The 16331-nt window shown below is 39.5% G+C and overlaps 1 protein-coding gene across 5 annotated transcripts; it reads left to right on the top strand.

Moving 5' to 3' along the window:
- Positions 1–351: 351 nt before the first annotated feature.
- LOC309700857 (protein NLRC3-like) lies at positions 352–16175 on the top strand. Of its 5 annotated transcripts, XM_082524730.1 has the most exons (12): positions 352–404; positions 1139–1276; positions 1361–1459; positions 1600–1704; positions 3549–3627; positions 8599–8827; positions 8966–10733; positions 10827–11000; positions 11553–11708; positions 12620–12672; positions 12836–13044; positions 13206–13375. In XM_082524730.1, exons 2-12 carry the CDS (start codon positions 1188–1190, stop codon positions 13263–13265), a joined length of 3021 nt encoding a protein of 1006 aa, XP_082380856.1. In that variant the 5' UTR covers positions 352–404; positions 1139–1187; the 3' UTR covers positions 13266–13375. The 5 variants fall into 5 exon arrangements, with proteins under 5 accessions (XP_082380856.1, XP_082380853.1, XP_082380854.1 ...); XM_082524727.1 differs by having other exon boundaries at positions 12836–16175; XM_082524728.1 differs by lacking the exon at positions 352–404 and adding an exon at positions 414–539 and having other exon boundaries at positions 12836–16175.
- Positions 16176–16331: the final 156 nt, after the last annotated feature.

Consider the following 16331-nt stretch of genomic DNA (forward strand, 5'->3'; position numbering starts at 1 on the left):
TGAATTGAATCTTACACTCAAAATGACACATTGTCAGCGAATGTATCTGCACACATTTCCTTCTTAAAATTTGATTAAGGAAACAGCTCAAATTAAACTACAGTGTTTTCTTTAATATGCAGTGACACCAGTGTAAATTCAAAGTGTCAGATTACAATATAAACAGATCATTTTGGAGGTTAAGTTGATTAACAGGAAAGTTGTGTTTTTTTAGTTTTATCTATTTATTTTAAACAATAAAACTCTGATCAGACATTTCCAGATAATCAAAAACAGATCAGTTCAGTTTTTGGACAAGTCCTGTGTCAGCTCCTTTCTGGGTCTTTCTTTCCTTTTTACAGTTTCACTTCATTTTCTTGAACTTGGGATCACATTACTGCCTCAGTCTGAAGCTCTGTAACACAGTAAGGAATCTTTCATTTTTTACCTGCAGAAACAGCAAAAAATTTGCTTCATAGTTCAAACTAACAGAGAAAAATCTGGAATTGGGAAGGTGTGAACAAAGGAAGCTGACCAACAATCCATCTGACATCTTGTGTGTGAGTGTGAACAGAAAGTCAGAATATGAACTCATACTATGGTCAAGATATTAGAGGTATTAAGTAATTTATTTTGAAACAGTTACTAAAATGTTATATTCTGTAACTTTCTCCTGTATGTTTCTAGTGCTGTCTTGAAGTATGTTTTTCAGTACTTCCTCATTTCACAGTTACTTCACCTACTTACAAACTCAGTTAATGTGTTCAATATTTATGTTTGAATGCTTAAATGTTCTTAAATGCCAAGTTCTTCCCCACTTTTAACTCTGCTGATCCTCTATGAATTATGGATCAGCTGAAATGTTTGAAAATGTTCAGATGTATTGACCTGACTGAATATTAATGAGCTGAAGCTTCCAGTCAGAGTGAATCAGTGTGTCAGTGAATGCATCGTGTGTGCTTCATGGCTCCATCTAGTGGACTGATAGTAGAAGTAGAGCCGCTGATGGCAGCTTCCTCTGCCTCACACTGCTGTCTGACTGCATTCAGCTGACACTGAGAGGAAGCAGAAAAGAAGCAGCTGATATTTGGACAGCACACATGATGGAAAGGAGGATTTCAGTTGATGTGCACATGCATGATTTGTGTTTCCTCGGAAGGTGAAGGTAGAAAGTGTGTGTGAGCTGATGTGGATGTGAATTCAGCAGCATGGATCAGTGTGAGGACAGAGAGGAGGGAGTCCCTCCCTCTAAAACCACTCTGTGTGGGGAACATGAGAGCCAGACCACAGCTCAGAGGTGAGATGACCATCTCTAACTGTCCATGACTCTTCTCCATGTCACAGCTCAGCACTCACATCACTGCTTCATCATTATTCACAGGAACCAACCTGGAGCTGAACCCAGCTGTGTGTCCTTAAAGAGTGACTGGTCAAAAGCGAATATTTTAGATTTTCAAAAAGCAGCATCAAATAATGCAGAGTAAGTGCTTCTCATTGTTTAGATTGGACTGAAAAACATCCCAGGGGACAAATTGTAATTCAGTTAAATTAAACTATAATTAATCAATTGAAGAAACTGTTAACTTTTTTTTTCTCTTTTTCTGTCGGGCTCCATTGCAGACCAGATTTTTCTGGAGCTGAACCCAGCTGTGTGTCCTTAAAAAGTGACTCGTCAATGTATATCCCTGTAGGTTTTAAGGAAGGACACCATTCGGCTGCAGAAAGGTAATATGTATCTAAATGTTGGAACTGACTTTATTTATTTAAACAGTTTGACTGAATAGTCTCTGACATGTTTAATGTCAGGTCAGATCTGTTTCACACACATTTCTATATTCATGTTTAAAGTGGTGTGCGATGGAGTTTGTTTTAAAAACACAGCAGTTAAAGTGTAAGGAACCAATGCTGTAGCAGAAGATGGTGGTCAAACTACAATATTCAGTTTAATATTTCAAAGTTCAACAATACTATGTACAATATAAACAAGTCATAATGAGGAGTTATAAAGTCTGATGGACACATACAGGAATGATTTCCTGTAGCATTCACTGGTGGAATGAGCTTTTTCCTGAATGTGCTTTCCAACATGAAATGGAAAGGATGTGAAAGATTGTCAATCACTCCCATTTGTGTCATCCTTTGTGAAATGCCTGCCAGAGAGTCAAGCTCCACACCCACGTTAGTGACCTTATGGATTAGTTTATTGTCTTTTGCTATCCACTAACCCCCGTCTACAGCCCCAGCACACAGCAGAATAGAGACTGGCACTGACCACAACAGACTCATAAGAAATCCTGAGCATCACCTAGCAAATGTCAAAGGACCTCAGTAATCTCAGAAAATAGAATGAAGAGTGTTTCTGTGTTTTGTTTTTTTTTTTTTAATGAAGTCCAGTTTATTGTCAGTCTGAACATGGCACTTGCCATCTTCCAATGACTGCACACAGACCCAATAGAAATAGTTCTCATTGGTTCTTCTGTTCCTCCTCATGTCCACACCCCAGTATTTAGTCTTTGCATTGAGTTGCAGATGGTTCTGCTCAGATCACACAAGTAAGTTACCCAGCTTCAAAAACAGTTTTAATGCTGACGTCTTTCAAACAAAATACAAAAGCAACACAGTGCTGGCAACAGGAATGCAAAAATCTGAGTCACAGGGAAACCAGAAACCAAAGGAACACACAGCATGATGGGGGGGGGGGGGGGGGGGGGGGGGGGGGCACAACAAACGAGGGTTTAAAGGTTTAAATACATAAGAGAAGATGAGGCCATATTGGAGACACTTGGGAAGAAACATACAACTAAATCTGAAAGAAGACAGATTGCCAAAATAAAACAGGAAGTAACAGTATACAGAACACAGAAATGCAGACTTTACACAGGGAATGAAAAGTAAACTAAAACAAACAATACAAATAAGCTAGGATAATAAATTGAACCCAGATAACTTTAACCACTTTAAAGATCGCCTGAGGAAATAAAACCAATAACAACAACAACAACAACAACAAGGAAACATTTCAAAAATGTACAAAACTTAAAAATACCACAAACTCACCAAGATAAATTCAGATTTATCTTGGGTGATTGGAAAATGTTTGACAGTAATAGCTAAAACAAATGTAAAAGGGAATTAGATCACGAGGAGACAAAGTTGTATGTTGAAAACATACATTAGACAGAAATATGCCTCTTCAAGACATTTATAACATGTTTAGAACATATTTAGAAGAAATGGTACAATAATTGACTACAAACATAGACATTTTCTGAGAACTGGAAGGTGAGCTGTGAAACCAGTTATACATACAGATAGAGAAGGGCTTTTATTTTAGCTGAAACTAATGGAAAGCTGTCAGGACAAAACTAAGCTTAGCTAACATTTTCAAACAGCTGCAGGCTGAGCTGCTGATTATCAATGGCATTATCAGGACTAGTAAAAATTTACGACTAAAGGGAATCATCTGATTCACTGCTCACATTCAGACCTCACTTCATGAGCGTTTAGCTTGTGGTTGACTCTGTATGAACAGACCTGATGTAAACTAATTCTTCATGATTCCTCCACAGAGTGGACCAGGAAAGCTCAGAGGTTGCCAGAGATCAGTCTGACTGGCAGAATCATGCACATCTGGACTCCATATTTAGGGTCTGTACAGGGTGTGAGGGTTACTCAGACCATGGCTCAGATTGGTGGGTGAATGGGATGTGGGGATGTGCCTGTGAAGGTTCTCAGTCATCCAGGTCATAGTAGTCTGAGGAGCTTGGAAAGAAAAGTGTCTGGATTTCTTTAAGTTGCTTGAAGATGTTTCACTTCTCATCCGAGAAGCTTTTTCAGTTCTAGGGTCAAATGGTGGAGAGTCCCAGATTGAAGCCCTCGAAAGAGTGAACTCTTTCCAGTGTTCACATTTTGGACAGAGTAGACAGATGATTTGAAAGCGGAGTGGAAGAAGTCATCTTTGTCCACTGTGAAAAAACATCTTTGAACAGTGGCGGTTGCATACGACACCAACTGTCTGCCATCTATAATTCAGTTTTGAGATCTCTTCCCATACACCTTAACGCCCACTCACATCCTGGGCCATCTGACCTCAGGAATCATTTGGTAGGGTGGGGCTGGTTTCACAATGAGCTCACCCAAAACTTTGGCTGATTGTGACTACACCCATTTTCACACCTTGACTCATGTGATTAGGTAGAGGATAATTAGGGAGTCCATTGTCCCTCTTGAGGGGATTCTCCCACAGGGCTTAAATCTGGGACTCTTCACCATTTGACCCTAGAACTGAAGGAGCTTCTTGGATGAGAGGTGAAATGTCTTCAAGCAACTTAAAGAAGTACAGACACTTTTTGTCTTTGGTGGCCAGATTGGAGGGCACTATGATAAAATCCAGTGAAGACTTTTGGCACTGGTTTTAAAAACACAGCACACTTTATATGCCTTGTTCTTATACACGCAAGGTGTCTCTGTTCACTTTAGCAAAATCCAGCACCAGTGTTGGGAAGGTTACTTTTAAAATGTATTCCACTACAGATTACAGAATACATGTCTCAAAATGTATTTTGTAACGTATTCCATTACATTACTCAATGAGAGTAACGTATTCTGAATACTTTGGATTACTTCATATAGTATCATGCTTTTCACAACTACATGAATGTACTATTGCTGTGTGATTTATTACTTTTACTGAAGGTTATTTGCCATATCAATTCCAACTAGACTATATAATAGCTTACTTATTACTTACAACTGGGCTCGTTAGGCCATCTTTTTGACTGCAGTCGTTATTATTGTATTTATATGCTTCCATCTCCTGTTTCTGGTTGGTGACAACTCGTACTTTTTGACTCTCCTTTTTCTCCCTCCCTCGCGCTCACAGACACGTAAGCGGTATGGCAGTCCATTCTCCCTATAGCACGGACTACACTGCCCATGAGGCTCCATTCTTTAGGGCTATGCCTGTAACACTCACAAAATAAAGAATGTATAGCCTAACATATGAAACAGGAAAAGACCGTTGTGTAATCCATTTATTTCGACAAAGTAACTGTATTCTGAATACCACCTTTTTAAATGGTAACTGTAACGGAATACAGTTACTCATATTTTGCATTTTAAATACAGTGGCTTGCAAAAGTATTCGGCCCCCTTGAACTTTTCCATATTTTGTCACATTACAGCCACAAATATGAATCAATTTTATTGGAATTCCACGTGAAAGACCAATACAAAGTGGTGCACACGTGAGAAGTGGAACGAAAATCATACATGATTCCAAACATTTTTTACAAATAAATAACTGCAAAGTGGGGTGTGTGTAATTATTCAGCCCCCTTTTGTCTGAGTGCAGTCAGTTGCCCATAGACATTGCCTGATGAGTGCTAATGACTAAATAGAGTTCACCCGTGTGTAATCTAATGTCAGTACAAATACAGCTGCTCTGTGACGGCCTCAGAGATTGTCTAAGAGAATATTGGGAGCAACAACACCATGAAGTCCAAAGAACACACCAGACAGGTCAGGGATAAAGATATTGAGAAATTTAAAGCAGGCTTAGGCTACAAAAAGGTTTCCCAATCCTTGAACATTCCACGGAGCACTGTTCAAGTGATCATTCAAAAATGGAAGGAGTATGGCACAACTGTAAACCTACCAAGACAAGGCTGTCAAAGGAGAGCGCTGATCAGAAATGCAGCCAAGAGGCCCATGGTGACTCTGGACGAGCTGCAGAGATCTACAGCTCAGGTGGGGGAATCTGTCCATAGGACAACTATTAGTCGTGCACTGCACAAAGTTGCCTTTATGGAAGAGTGGCAAGAAGAAAGCCATTGTTAACAGAAAACCATAAGAAGTCCTGTTTGCAGTTTGCCACAAGCCATGTGGGGGGGACACAGCAAACATGTGGAAGAAGGTCAGATGAGACCAAAATGGAACTTTTTGGCCAAAATGCAAAACGCTATGTGTGGTGGAAAACTAACACTGCACATCACTCTGAACACACCATCCCCACTGTCAAATATGGTGGTGGCAGCATCATGCTCTGGGGGTGCTTCTCTTCAGCAGGGACAGGGAAGCTGGTCAGAGTTGATGGGAAGGTGGATGGAGCCAAATACAGGACAATCTTGGAATAAAACCTCTTGGAGTCTGCAAAAGACTTGAGACTGGGGCGGAGGTTCACCTTCCAGCAGGACAACGACCCTAAACATAAAGCCAGGGCAACAATGGAAAGGTTTAAAACAAAACACATCCATGTGTTAGAATGGCCCAATCAAAGTCCAGATCTAAATCCAATCGAGAATCTGTGGCAAGATCTGAAAACTGCTGTTCACAAACACTGTCCATCTAATCTGACTGAGCTGGAGCTGTTTTGCAAAGAAGAATGGGCAAGGATTTCAGTCTCTAGATGTGCAAAGCTGGTAGAGACATACCCTAAAAGACTGGCAGCTGTAATTGCAGCAAAAGGTGGTTCTACAAAGTATTGACTCAGGGGGCTGAATAATTACGCACACCCCACTTTGCAGTTATTTATTGTATTGATTTTCGTTCCACTTCTCACGTGTACACCACTTTGTGTTGGTCTTTCACGTGGAATTCCAATAAAATTGATTCATGTTTGTGGCTGTAATGTGACAAAATGTGGAAAAGTTCAAGGGGGCCGAATACTTTTGCAAGCCACTGTATGTGACACTGGTACATGTATTCTGTTACTCCCCGACACTGTACAGCACTGGCATTAGTGCAGGAAAGTTATTCCACCTCAGTTCACAAAAGAAATTTAATGAATTTATTTAGAGCCCAACATGTCTGAGCTAGAGAAATGTGAAATTCAGCAGTTACTCAGAATATTCTGAGATGTAGTTGTGTTGCTTTAATTGCTTGACTTCACGTCTGGTTATGGATTTGTCCACAACCATACTTAAGATTGTAGGACACTGTGGCAGTGAAGGACCTGACGACAGCAGCATCGCAGCTTTAAACATCTTTCATTGTCTAGTTTTCCAGAGTGCAGCTTTCCAGCTGCTCTGCTTCTGTAGCACACACAACCCCCTTCTCAGGTCCCGACAACATCTTAAACAGGGGAGACATGATTATATGATGGGGTTAGGTGTGTGAGACAGCCTCCAATGACACTATACCCTGAACCCACCCACCCTGCAGCTAGCCACAAACCAGAAACCGCCACAGGCACCAATAAAGCTTATGGAAAAGTTATTACTGTCACGGCTGACACAACACAACCAGTGTCCTGTACACGCACCACAGAGTCCAATTTGCTCACTGTGATGTTTTTCACTGCCCGTCTGTGGTCAGCAGTCCCAACTGAAGCCACAGGAGTGAGTTGAGGAGTTGTGTGATGATGACGGTGGGGGCACCATCTTTTCCGGGATGAAGTGTCGGGTGGTGTAGCAGTGACCAGCGACGGGGAAACTGCCCGTTGGTGCTGGGAATACCAAGTGGCAAGAGTCTTTAGGAAGGCCACAGAATCCTCTTTGCCATGCCAAACAGTTCAAACTTGAAGGTCGCTCTTAAATCCTTAATAATACAAACCAGCTCCCTGACATCCAGGAAGTTCTGAGGAAAAACAGTGGAAGACAGGAAGGCATCCAAGAAGACGACTTGAATGGGTTTCTTTGGAGTGTCCGAGGCGTGGATGACTGCCCGGCAGTAATCCCATAGCTGTGTGAGCAATTTTCTCCTCTGTGAAAGAGCCTGAGTCTGCTGGGTCCAGACTCAGGTTGGTTTGTATTGTCATGGCTGCCGGGTGGTGTTTGTGGAAAAGGATCCAAAATGCAGTCTAAGGCTGTGATGCAAGTGACTGTTTATTTACAGAGTGACATAAACAGAAAATGATGAGCAAAAACCTAGACTGGGGGAAACTAATGACAAACCCAAAATACATGACACACACTGAGCACAGACCGACGCCCACTATATATACACACACAAGGTAATTAGGAAATGACACACAGGAGGGAAGCATAGCTGATCCTAATTCACATGATGACAGGGAAACGCAAGCTGAACACAGTGATGTCACATATGGATCTACAAAATAAAACAGGAAGTTCCCAGGCAGTTTAACAGAATACAAAATCAGAATGAAACTAGAACATGAGAAAATAATAATAATCATAATAATAATCACAAAACGCTGGGTCCCTGACCCAGGACCATGACAATTAGTATTTCACTGGTGTGACTTCTGAAAGTCACAGCATTTTTCAACAGCAAAGGAAAGGAAATGGAAACATCTGAGGGTATTTTAATTTGTTGATTTTTAAAAATATTACTTAAGAGATTTCCTACTACTAGGATGTAAAATCAAATTACGAGAAAGAGTAGTGATCATGAAGGGAAATTCTGATTGCATTTTATATGTTGTATAGTTCAAATTATATTATAGTTTTAGTTAGCAACCTGTTGTCTTAGAATGGAGTAGTATATGATGAAACCAACACCCCATTATTTAGGCATTAATTTAAGTTTGAGAGACACCAAAATATGATATTTGTATTGGAAACATTCTGGCTGAAGTCCAGTGTATCCAACATTGATCTGATGTTTCACTTCATGATTTCACACTGATTGAATCATTCATATTCTATTCTATTCCAGCTGCTGGAGGAAAACATTGTTAATTTTGTAAAGAATGAGCTGAAGAAGATTCTGAACATTCTGGGTCCAGATTACCCAGAATGCTTAGAAAGTCATGGGGAGGATGAAGAGTTGTTGAAGGCTGAGAATGAAAAGCAGATGAACAGCAGCAGAGAAGCATTTGTGAAGCTCACTCTGCACTTCTTGAGGATGATGAAGCAAGCGCAGCTGGCTGATCATCTGGAGAGCAGTAAGAGGGTTACTCTAAATATTTAAAATGGTAGTAGAATAACATTACTTTTGCGATCTCATATTATATATCTACTTCTGAAAGCAGAACTTGTTGATGTTTTTATTTTAAGGCTATATCCTGTCTGTGTTCTTTAAGAAATTCCCAGCATATGCCGGAATAAACTTAAATGTGCTTTAAAGAAGAAGGTCCAGTGTGTGTTTGAGGGGATCGCTAAAGCAGGAAACCCAACCCTTCTGAATCAGATCTACACAGAGCTCTACATCACAGAGGGAGAGACTGCAGAAGTCAATGAACATGAGGTCAGACAGATTGAAACAGCATTCAGGAAACCAGACAGACCAGAAACATCAATAACACAAGAAGACATCTTTAATGCCTCACCTGGAAGAGATGAACCAATAAGAACAGTGCTGACAAAGGGAGTGGCTGGCATTGGGAAAACAGTCTTAACACAGAAGTTCACTCTGGACTGGGCTGAAGGCAAAGCCAACCAGGACATCCAGTTCATATTTCCATTCACTTTCAGAGAGCTGAATGTGCTGAAAGAGAAAAAGTTCAGCTTGGTGGAACTTGTTCATCACTTCTTTATTGAAACCAAACGAGCAGGAATCTCCAGCTTTGAAGACTTCCAGGTTGTGTTCATCTTTGATGGTCTGGATGAGTGTCGACTTCCTCTGGACTTCCGCAAAACTAGAATCCTAACTGATCCTAAAAAGTCCACCTCAGTGGATGTGCTGTTGATTAACCTCATCAAGGGGAAACTGCTTCCTTCTTCTCGCCTCTGGATAACCACACGACCTGCAGCAGCCAGTCAGATCCCTGCTGAGTGTATTGACATGGTGACAGAGGTCAGAGGGTTCACTGACCCACAGAAGGAGGAGTACTTCAGGAAGAGATTCAGTGATAAGAAACTAGCTAGCAAAATAATCTCCCACATCGAGACATCACGAAGCCTCCACATCATGTGCCACATCCCAGTCTTCTGCTGGATTACTGCAACAGTTCTGGAGGATGTTCTAAAAACCATAGAGGGAGGAGAGCTGCCCAAGACCCTGACTGAGATGTACATCCACTTCCTGGTGGTTCAGGCCAAAGTGAAGAAGGTCAAGTATGACGAAGGAGTTGAGACAGATCCACACTGGAGTCCAGGGAGCAGGAAGATGATTGAGTCTCTGGGAAAACTAGCTATTGATCAGCTGCAGAAAGACAACCTGATCTTCTATGAATCAGACCTGACAGAGTGTGGCATCGATATCAGAGCAGCCTCAGTGTACTCAGGAGTGTTCACACAGATCTTTAAAGAGGAGAGAGGACTGTACCAGGACAAGGTGTTCTGCTTTGTCCATCTGAGTGTTCAGGAGTTTCTGGCTGCTCTTCATGTCCATCTGACCTTCATCAACTCTGGAGTCAATCTGCTGGAAGAACAACAAAAAAACACCCAGACAGAGAATCACTTCTATCAGTGCGCTGTGAACAAGGCCTTGCAAAGCACTTCAGGACACCTGGATTTATTTCTGCGTTTCCTCCTGGGTCTTTCAGTGCAGACAAATCAGAATCTCCTACAAGGTCTCCTGAAACAGACAAGAATTAGTCCCCAGACAAATCAGGAAACAATTAATTACATCAAGAAGAAGCTCAGTGAGAGTCTGTCTGCAGAGCAAAAGATTAACCTGTTCCACTGTTTACATGAACTGAATGATCGTTCTCTAGTGGAGGAGATCCAAAGGTCCCTGAATTCAGGAAGTCTCTCTACGAATGAATTGTCTCCTGCTCAAGGGTCAGCTCTGGTTTTTATCCTACTGTCATCTGATGACCTGGATGTATTTGACCTGAAGAAATACTCTGCTTCAGAGCAGGCTCTTCTGAGGCTGCTGCCCGTTGTCAAAGCTTCTGAAAAAGCTCTGTAAGTTTTAAACTCTTTTGCTTTAAATACACTGCTATATATTCACTAGCAAAGAAAAAACAATATCTCAAGATTCTTTTGATGTCTCACCAGACTTAGTGGCTGCAACCTCTCAGAGAGAAGCTGTGAAGCTCTTTGCTCAATACTCAGCTCCCAGTCCTCTAGTCTGAGAGATCTGGACCTGAGTAACAATGACTTGAAGGATTCAGGAGTGGAAGTGCTGTGCCGAGGCCTGGAATCTCCACATTGTGAACTGGAAACACTCCGGTCAGGGTTCTAAAATGTTTTAATTATGGTGATTTAAAATCTGGTTTGCATTGAGTCAGGCTATGAGGAAATGTGTCTACTGGAATTTATCAAAGTATTTATTATTATTACTTCTGTAAAGTAGAACCTTCAGTGTTTTTATTATTATTATTATTATTATTATTATTATTAATAATAATAATAATAATAATAATAATAATAATAATAACAATTTATTTTCATTTGTTTTATTATTTTATTTTCACTACTTTGCTTTGGCTTAAAATATTTCAAGGATTAGATGTTTTGTGGGTAAATTTGCTCCAATTTTTTTTATAAATAATCTTGTAAATTAACTTAGTGTCTTTATCTGGTCAACATTCTAGTCTTTGCATAAATTTATTTATGACCAAATGCCTGCAAACTAATAACAGTCCCACTAGCCTTAGTTCTACTTTATGTAGGTTTTGCTAACTGTAGACTTTAGTTTTTAAGTGCTAAATCCTACTTCATTACAAAATAATGTTAGTCAACTGCATCACACTTCTCTATGAGTATGTCATGTTTCTGCAGCCTGTCAGGATGTATGATCACAGAAGAAGGTTGCTCTTTGCTGACAAAAGCTCTGAGCTCCCCTTCCTCACGTCTTAAAGAGCTGAACCTGAGCTACAATCATCCTGGAGATGCAGGAGTGACTCTGCTTGAGAAATTGAGTCAGGAAACTCTCAGGTATGGAGAGACTTGTTTGTAGCCAAAGATTATGTCTAATAGAGGAGATTTTTTTTCTTTGCTAAATCTCTCTCTCTCTCTCTCTCTCTCTCTCTCTCTATATATATATATATATATATATATATATCTCCTTTAATTATACTTTAAGTGTTTAAGTAATTGGTTAGTCTGTATTGTTCTTCACAATCCGTATTGCTCTCTTTCCTTTGTTTTGCTTAACTCCTGTTTCTCTGATTGGTGTTTCCTTTCTTTCTCCACAGTCAGTCTTGTTCTCATGACTGCTTCTCCCAGTGCCATACCTTTGAGTCTTAGTGTTTGTGTTCATAGTTATCATACTTCCTGTTTTATTTTGACTGTTTATTTTTGTTTCACCTGCTCTGTTGTTCCAGCTGTGTTCTCCCCTGTTTTCCATCCGCTATCCTCTGTGTACTTATGTCCTCTGTCTTCCTCTGCTTGGTGTCACGTTGGCCCCATTGCTCTGTATTTCCATGTCCTTCTTGTTTCCCTCTTTTGATTTTATCTCCTAAACTCAGAAAAAGAGCACTATTGAACACTAACTTTATTTTGGCAGATATCAGAAAGCAAAAGTTCATTACACGCAGTGAGAAAAAAGTAAATGTGGAAAATATTATAGGCGGGAGTTTTCTTCTAACATGTGATACTAATAAATGGGACATGTGGATTATTTCTACTGACTGAAGCACCTCCCTAAAAGTAATGAGTCGGGGAACTAAAGGGTCATACAAATTTATCTTTACATGAAATGCTCTTCAATACACAAATGGATTAAAGTGTATATCTGAAAATCTTGGCTCTTCCTTTATCAGTGTCTAACAGTATGAGAGCGATGTAATGTCCATGTGTGCATGCTGAAAGAGACTGTGCTGGTCTGACCCCCCTCCTCCTTTCAGGGTCATTCTGGAGCCTGCTGGAGTCCGATGGTTGACACCAGGTCTGAGGAAGTGTAAGTGTGTTTTTAATGTGATTCATGAAAGCAAAGCAGCACACATTCAACCATCTTCAAACTGTCACATCACTCATTCACATCTGTCACCATCAAATTGTCAATCAATGAACAGATGATGGATCAATAATTCCAGCTGGACTTTGTTTGTTCTCTCCATCAGATTCCTGTCAACTCACAATCGACACAAACACAGTAAACAGAAAACTCAAACTGTCTGATAACAACAGGAGGGTGACACGTGTGGAGGAGGATCAGTCATATCCTGATCATCCAGACAGATTTGATGGTGATTGTCAGCTTCTATGTAAAGATGGTCTCATCAGTTGCTGTTATTGGGAGGTTGAGTGGAAAGGAGAGGTTTATATATCGGTGAGTTACAGAAGAATTTCAAAAAACGGAGACAGCCATGCCTTTGTCTTTGGAAGGAATGATCAGTCCTGGTCTCTGTTCTGCTCTGATGTTAAGGGTTACTCTGTCTTACACAGTAACACAGAAATATATCTGCAATCCTCCTCCTCTGTCTCTAACAGAGTAGCAGTGCATGTGGATCATCCTGCTGGCACTCTGTCCTTCTACCGAGTTTCCTCTGACACTCTGATTCACCTCCACACCTTCAACACCACATTCACTGAACCTCTTTATCCTGGATTTACAGTCTGGTTTCCTGGTTCCTCAGTGTGTCTGTGCCGAGTTGAGTGTACAGAGTGTCCTCCTGTTAGAGAAACACTTTGACTGTTCAACAGATAGTTCAGTCTGTACATGTCTGTCTCTTTCAATCAGAAACACAGTTTCAGATAATCAGTCAGTTATAAATATTCTAAATGATTCCTTGTAAACATCTTCCTCTTCAGCCCTTTAAAGGTGGAAGCTACAATTATTTCAGGATCCACATGGTTTTTTTTCTGTTTTTTTACACTCAAAGCTTCACATTGAATATTGGTATATTGTTATTGGTAGGTTTACGACACCAACTGTCTGCCATCTATAATCCAGTTTTGAGCCCACTCAAATCCTGGGCCATCTGACCTCAGGAAATGTGTTTTGAGTTATGTTCAAAAAAGATCTGGAATTAAAACAGGACTACAATAGTTAATTCACAGTAAATTCAGGACTACTTTAGGCCACCATTTCCCACCAATTTACTCAGAACCAGAATCTTTTTTTTTCAAATTGTAAAACATCAAATCAGACTAAATGTTTATTTTTTTGATTGAAAAATATAAAAAAACATATTTGTTAAATTTAAGAGTAAAGAGAGAAATTGTATGTATTTCGTAATTGCAAATGGCACCAAATTGTATTCAAAATTGAGCCACACTCACGGAGGTCCACAATTCTTTTCCTGGTGTTTTGGTTCATGTGGCTCTGTGTTTTGGGGGTGCCTTATATGGATCCACAGGTGTGCCACCAATTTAATCACATGGCCTCTACTAACCTATCAGAAGCTTCTTAAACTCTTATTAACTCTTATTAATTAACAATAAACTTAGTGTATATGTACTCCTAAAGTTGATGAAAGTGATAAAAAATAGACAGCTCTCTCTTTTTATTCTGACATTTAACTAATTCAAAAGATGCTTCAATATTTATTTATCTAAAACAAAACAAGTTAACTCTAAATTGATGTTTAACAGTAAATAAAAAGTTCTTGTTTTTCCCTAAAGTGTATGTAAATATCTGGTTTCAACTGTGAACATACTGCTGTGTATTGAAATTCCTCTTGTTTTGCATAGAAATATAGAAATATTGAAAAACATACAAAGCATAATATATAAAATAACATCTACCTGAGTTTTTTCTTTGAAAGGAGCTCCTTATGGCCATTGTTGTGTTCATCAGTACATAACTGAAACCGATTTAGAGGGCTTTATTTAGCCATAGAGGGTAACAACTGAAAATATGAAATAAACACACATTTAAGCTAAGACCAGTGTTGGGTGTAATGTGTTACTAAGTAACGCGTTACTGTAATTAAATTACTTTTCCACTGAAAAAGCAGAGTAACTAATTACTGTTCATTTTTAGGTATTTTAATTACAGTTACTTACAATGTACTTGCGTTACATTGTAAAATAATTAAACTCGCTGAATATCATTATTTAATTTCAATAATTTGTCTTCTAAACGTAGAAGTAAACTCTGCCGCTTTAACATCGCTGTAGTGCAGCTGCACGTCATTTTGCACCAGTTTGCTGCATAGTCGTATTCTAAAGCGGAAGATGTCGGACTCGGCTGAAGCAAGTGGCTGTTTTATGAAATGGACATATTTCCGTCTCTTCACTTTTCTGAAACAAGCAGACAAGAATATTACAGTAATATGTAAGCTATGTGCTGGGGAGAAAAAACTATCGGCCGCTGTTAATAGCACGAGTAATCTACTGAAGCGCCTGACACGAGAGCATAGACGAACACTTCTGAGTGATCCTTGTTCATCATCCATGGATAACAACGCGGTTGATTTTACTTAAGCAGCACAAAAAGCATCTGAAGGTGAGCTTAAAAAAATGATTGCAGGCTAAATTGTGGAAGAGATGCTACCGCTGCGTACTGTAGAGTCTCTGTCTTTATAAAAAGTTATTTATTATTTAAAGAGTTTAATGTCTATTGTTTGCCCACTCATTGTATATAGCTATTTTAAGAAGTATTTAGTTAAATTACTTATTTAGTAATTAAGTTACTTTTCTGACACAGTAATTAGATAAGTATTTTAAATACAATATTGACTAAGTAATTAGTAATTAGTAATTAGTAATTAATTACTTTTTTAAAGTAACTTACCCAACACTGGCTAAGACTCTCTAAAAAAAACAGCATTGTTGTTCGGCTTTTCATTTCGCCATTTGTTGGTTCACTCGAAGAGCAAGTAGCGGGGGTCTAAGTGTTAATATGGGTCAAGTAACCAGTTTGATATCAATCTTTTGTGATACACCATCATATTTACATTGTAAAAGTACAAATGATTTGCTTTGGTACTTGGTCAAACTTAAGCTCTCCTCTGTCTGCCTGGCTGCACTTCTCCTACAGCAAACTCGCAGGCAGCAGCTTCTCCCCCCTCCCTCACATGCGTAAGTGCTGTGCTCAGTCACCTAGTGCCTGAGCTCGGATCATACCAAAATTAGGGGGAATTTACGACTGTGCGCTATGTGCTTCGAATATTGTGTGTATAGGTTTTGTTTTATACAGTTGTCAGTCAGGCATCTAACTATGAAACAAATTACACTCCAAAAGGCTTCTGAAAAAATGACCCGGGCTTAAGCCCAGCAAGCCACCCTCCCGCTCCACCGATGGCTTCATTAAATATACTTCTTTATTTTCTGTGATATATAATTGATTTGATGGGTAATTGTGATGTTAAATATTTAGATACGGTTAACTTTGGAGTTATGTTGGGAAAATATCACATACCTGTAATGAACTCCTTGTGTTTATGTAACATTTGGTCTTTATTTAGTTCAAGCCACTGAAAACTGTGGAAACAGTAAATAAAAGTCTGAATGACATTCATGTTTTAAATCTTTGCTTTTCATTTCTGCCATTGTTAAAGAAGCTATACTCTTCTGTCCCCATCTCATTTCAAAGCATTACTTGTGTTCATAAGATAAACTACATGATGTCAGTGTAGCCAGATGGGCTACTCTCCATCCCTGGCTCACTCA

The sequence above is a fragment of the Aulonocara stuartgranti genome (assembly GCF_965226115.1).
Source record: "Aulonocara stuartgranti genome assembly, chromosome: 23".
In the NCBI taxonomy this organism is placed as follows: Eukaryota; Metazoa; Chordata; class Actinopteri; order Cichliformes; family Cichlidae; genus Aulonocara; species Aulonocara stuartgranti.